This window comes from Rhinopithecus bieti, unplaced genomic scaffold, assembly GCF_001698545.2.
Source record: "Rhinopithecus bieti isolate Rb0 unplaced genomic scaffold, ASM169854v2 scaffold_5982, whole genome shotgun sequence".
Lineage (NCBI taxonomy): Eukaryota > Metazoa > Chordata > Mammalia > Primates > Cercopithecidae > Rhinopithecus > Rhinopithecus bieti.
Window position 1 is genome coordinate 440,291 of NW_016805132.1, and position 6,000 is coordinate 446,290.

Below are 6,000 nucleotides of genomic sequence, written 5' to 3' on the forward strand. Positions count from 1 at the left end.
TCTACATACACATTGCCATTTACGCAGATCTGAAAATGCAGTTGATACATTTTCATAAGAAATGACAAAAAGCTGTCAAATTAAAAATAAGTATGATTTGCAATTTTATTTGTAAATTAAGAACTGAAATATGATTTATGATTTTCAACTGAATGTGTTTCCAAGTTTCAGAATCATTAGAAAACCCAGGACATGTTGTGAGAGACATTGCTTCAATTAGGTTCTGGACTTCATGAAATACAGCGATACAGTGGCAGTTTTGAATTAGCATAGAATTTCCTGTTTTGGCAACTCAAACTGTTTACTCCTCTCCTGATGATATATCTTCTTTAACGAAAACGTTTGCATTCATATGTAAATGGAAAGTATTATTTTTTCAGAGCTTATTTGGACTACATCATGCAGTAGTTTGATGAATAACATGATTTCATATTTGGATGTTGTGATCATTGAAATTAGTGTAAGTAGTCTCTGTCCACATTAAAGGAGACATATATTATTTGTCATGCTTGGCTGTCTCTGGATTAGTTGGTGCCAGGAATAAAATAGCAGGAAGCTGTAAATAATGACACAAGTATGCCAGAAGATCAGTGGAAACTTATGGTCAGCTTGAACTCTTAGTTAGCACCACCACAATCTGTGATTTTAAAAATAATAACAAGGTCCTTCGGCTCCATTAATTAAACAAATAATGAAATAATTATTAACTACCACAGAATAAGTGTAATAAAACATCTATATTGGACTCTTCAGAAGTTCCCATGTGCTCTTCAAAGGTCAAGAAAACAGTTTTTATTTGAACTTTGAACTTGTAATAACTCTAAAAAATTCAGGATGATATTTAATATCCTGAAAGAGCAAATTACTTAACAGCAACCCTTACAAGGTAAATCTGTAAATTTATCAGGTTAGCCAATGCTTATTGTAATTTTGTAATTTCTTTCCTTGCTAACACCATAAATTTCTCCTTCTCCACAAATCTCTTCTCTTCTGTTTTCAAATGTACCCAAGGCTCCCTTTTCCTTTAAATAATACACTTACATAATCCCATGCATCCACATATATTCCATCTGACCCTGCTACTTCCGTTAGGTAGATAAGCTTACTTATCTCTTCCCTTGCTAAGCATCTTAAACATGGAACTTACGCCTGCTGGCCGCACTTCCCGTCACTCCATTCCTTGCTTAACTTTCAGGCTTCCATCCTCAGTTAGATACAGAAATGACTCAAAGATCACCAGAATCTTCTCTGAGGAAGTCTAATGGCCTTTGCCACAGGCCTTACCCTGCTGGCCCGTTTGCCACTTTTTACAGACTCCTTGGGCTTGGCCCTCCCTTGACTCCCACAACACTGCATTAGGCTAGTTTGCTTTCCTCTTACCGTCCCCACGTCCCTTTACTGGCATTTCTTTCTGTCCATCAATCTCTGAATTCTGTTCCTGCCAGGAAATACGTGAATCTTACCTAGAATTAACCGACCCACAGGAATAAAATAATTCAATGATATTCTATGTAGGATAAGATCTGAAAATGATCTTCCTCTAAGAGTAACATGTAGAGGTCAGCTCAATTCAAAATCAGGTCTTCAAGACCTTGGAGAAAGGAAAATAAGCCAAAAGTCCTTTTGTGGCCTTTTCTTAAGCAAGGCCAAACAGTCTGGCCTCATGATTTAGTATGGTGATTTGATACATTTGGTTTTACTCAAGAATTACATGGGACTCAACATATATGAAAATGATTCATATGTAGCTATGATAAGCCAAATTATCTGGTTGAGCCATTGCTTCTATAAATTTAAATATAAATTTACTATCCCTGAGCATCTTACCAAGTGTTCCTGACCATCATTGAACAAACAATATAACAAAGCAGATCAACATAATTAAACAATATACTTTTTAAATTACCTATGATAGCTACAGCTCTGCATTTGTGGTCACATTCGGTTAATGATACTCAAGGTCCGTTTCTAATACTTAAGACACTTGTCAGCTAAATGTCAAGTGATCTTTCTTCCATGTCCATTTGTACATAGCATAACTCTATCCATGGAGTGCTTTTATACTTTTTAAAACAGTTAGTGAGAATGAAAAGACAAGCCATAGACTGGGAGAAAATATTTACAAAACACATATCTGGTAAAGAACTGTTATCCAAAATCTTCAAAGAACTCTTAAAACTCAACAGAAAGAAAACAAACTACCCAATTAAAAACAGACAAAATATCTGAACAGGCACCTCACTAAAGAAGATATACATTTGGCAAAGAAATATATCAAGAGTTGCTCAGCATCATATGTCATTAGAGAACTGCAAATTTAAACAACCGTAAGATACTGCTACACACCTATTAGAATGGCTAACCCCAAAAACACTGACAACAACAAATGCTGGTGAGGTTGTGAAGCAATAAAAACTCATTCATTGCTGGTGGAAATACACAATGGCACAGCCACTGTGAAATACAGTTTGGCAATTTTTTTTTTACTAAATGAAAACATAAGCTTACCATATTATCCAGCAATCAGGCTCCTAGGTACTTATGAATTGAAATGTTATGTTCACATAAAAACCTGCACACAGATGTTTTTAACAGCTTTATTCACAATTACCAAAAATTGAAAGCAAGGACAATCAAGATGTCCTTCAGTAGGGAGTGCATAAACAAACTATGGCACATCCGCACAATGGAATATAATTCAGCAATAAGAGGAAATGAGTTATCAAACCAAAAAAAGAGAGATGGAGCTATGTTAAATACATATTTGTAAGTGAAAGGAGACCATCTGAAAGGCTATGTACTGTGTGATTCCAACCATACAACATTCTGGAAAAGGCTAAACTACAGAGACATTAAAGAAAGATCAGTGGTTGCCAGAGACTTGGCAAAAGAGAAGGATAAATTGGTGAAGTGCCGGGGGTATTTTAGGGCAGTGAAACTATTTTGTATGATACTTTAATGGTGGATACCCTGCATTATGCAGTTGTCAAAACCAACAGAACTATGCAACAGAAAGAGTAAACCGTAATTTAAGTGATGGACTTTAGTTGGTAATTTTATCTCAACATTGGTTCAATTTTTCTGTAAACCTAAAACTGCTTGAAATGTTTTTAAAAATCTTAACATGACTAGTTTTGTTCCAAAAAAAAATAGTAACATTGAAAATTTCTAGTACCTCCACAGCAAACTTGTGTTCAGACATAGAGAGGAAGGCTTAGGGTCATATGCACAACTAGATGTGATAATTTGTCAAACACTGATTTGATTGTTCCAAGTCAGAGTCAGTTAACTTTCTTAGATCTTTGTTCTTCTTCCTTTGTGAAGTTCACATGCCCAAGTCAAGAAACATATTAGGTAAAGGGCAAACTACTTGAAAACTTCCAGTAACAGCCGAACGTGTGATGACTAAATGAAAAGCACTAACAAACAGGGTCCTTCACCACCACTGTTGCCATCCCAGAAATGTCTAAGCAAGCATTTAAATGCTTTTCTCTTTTCTTCCAGGCCTTGCAATTGCCAGTGCCCTAATAGATATTTCACAACAGAAAGCTTCAGATAGTAAAGATAAGACTTCTGGAGTCCGGAATCGAAAACACCTTTCAACACGTCAAGGAACTTGTGTCTGAGAAATGGAAACCGCTCCTGTATATTCTGTACTGTTTTACTCTGGGCTTCTGTAACGCTGTTCTATGGCCTCGGATTTTATGGAGGCAAATCTCTGCATCATCCCGAGCCTGAGTACAGTTTCCTTCCAAATGGGCAGTGACCCAGGTGGCCAAAGACTGTTCATGAGTTTTATAAAAGTATTGATGGTCACAGGTGATAAAGTCCGTTTTACCACTATCTTAGGCTTATTATAGCTAACATTAAACTACTCTGGAAAAGATGTATATCGTTTCTTAATGAAGATGAAAATATGTAATTCATATAAATCAACTGTTTATATCCCAAGACTTTAAAGACATTTTTTAATGCCTGAATGATGAGAATTGTACAGTTTTGCCTCATAAGCAAACTTGAATCACCTGTATATGAATAGGGAATGAACACATTGCAATGGCTTTAAATGCTCTTTTATCTCGTTGTAAATGTGAAGGCAAGATTTTGATGCAGTAGGATGTAGGTAATGTATTTAAATATTTCACATGACCATATCGTGTCCAAACTCAGTCTGAGAATGTGACCGCTTTCCATCTAACTGGAATGCAGATCAGAATGAGTTCAACTCATTCTGTGCAACTTCACAGGAGGTTTATTAGAATGCTCAGTGTAGAGGACATTCCCGTCATCCATGCCAACTGCCTAACTCATTATCAGAGCTGATAGAGCATGGAAAACCTGTCCAGCAATCAGTTGTTTCCCTCCTTCCAAAACAGCCTCCAATGCCACGACCTGAAGAGAGCCGAAATGGTTATTTTACAGCATACAAGCTTCTGCTCCAGTATGATAATTTTAGTTGCCTAAGAATCATTGGATCAGACCTAAATGATCCATCTGCATTTTATAAGAATGAATCTTTCTTTGCCCTTCCTCTCCTAGCTGCTAGATTTTAACTACCTTTTACAAATGTTACAAAACGTATTTTAGAGGCAACGTCTCTCAAGATGACCTGAGTTCCTTCCTGCCAACTGTTCCGCTTACAATACAAGTAGAGAAGAGCACTGGCTGGCAAGCATCAACAGAGTCTTCCTCCTAACGTGAGCACATCCCTGTAATGAGAAAAGTCTGTGGTTTAGAAAATATGATCATGGTTGCCCACAGTCAGCATACTCTTAATGACTCAAAATTCTGAATTATGGCAGAAAGGAAAATAAAACAGACTTCACATTAGAACATAGAATCATTTACATCCTAACACTGACCACAGTTCACTAAAGCTCAGTAGCATTAACAGATATAGTTAGGAAATGCAGTTTCCTAACTTCAGGGTGACGACAAGATATGTATAACAGTGACAGAAATCTCCAAAGCTGCTGTATATGATATAGCTTTGTTAAATATGAAGGTCATTTAAATACAATTGATGTTTAGTACTATATATGTACTTTTCACATTCTTTGGATTTCTGGAAGGTAATGACACCTTACTGTTTACAGCTAATGCATAGTTACTTGCATGCCATGGTTGTACAGTAGCAGACTACGACCCTATTGTGATATTAAATGTTTATTTCATAATGCCATCTCTACATAGCTTAATTTGATGAGGATTGAATGTAATATATAACAGGAATGATTATACAATATGTAGTTGTATCTTATATAAGATTGCTAGGTTGCATCTTACCATGACTATGTCATTATTTTGATAATTAGGCATTTATGAATTATAGTATATATTCCTCATGTTGGCATGATAATTTTGCTATTTTCCATGCATTAAAATAAGACAAATTCTTAGAGTAATTTTAGTAATTTTATCTATAATCTGTGGGGTTTTGGAGGGGAGGCCACTGGTTGTTTCTACTTCCCTATGATATTTTCTCTCTCAGTAAAGGAATGAGCTAAGTTTGTAAATGTCTCCTAAAACAATCAAGTAATTTTATTAGCTTCTTTTGGACCCTTTAAATGTTGACTTCTCCCATTAAAAAATAAATTGATATAACTAGTGATTGCAAAGATATAATCATTTTTTAAAAGTGATGGCCCAATGTATTTAATTCTCTAACAATTGTCACAAGAGAAAGCATACATAATAAAATACAAAACATACAGATTTAGATGTAAAATCTATATCAGCTGTATTTTAGGGAGGCTAAGCAGATGGTATTACTGTGGAAGAATTATCAAGTTTTATTCACCTCAAATCCCACTGGGTTCTTAAAACTTGAAAATTCAAATTGTAGAGGATTATGAGACAATGCAATGTTAACTTAAAGTCATACTATACCTTTCTGGGCCAAATATTGCTAACTCTGTGGCTAATTATGCAATTAATTCTCAACTTATCGAAGCTTTTACTGGCAATAAATTCTTTGCCCTCAAGTGAAGTGGATTGAAA

At 35.5% G+C, this 6,000-nt stretch overlaps 1 protein-coding gene across 1 annotated transcript in view; it reads left to right on the plus strand.

Moving 5' to 3' along the window:
* Positions 1-3,904, plus strand: part of LOC108529129 (attractin-like protein 1) — a gene marked incomplete at its 5' end in the record, with an annotated part of 414,893 nt that extends 410,989 nt beyond the window's left edge. Inside the window, one exon of the mRNA XM_017871231.1 lies at positions 3,505-3,904. Within this exon, the coding sequence (XP_017726720.1) occupies positions 3,505-3,626 (122 nt within the window). The remainder of the gene's footprint in view (positions 1-3,504) is intronic.
* Between the last annotated feature and the right edge of the window lie 2,096 nt (positions 3,905-6,000).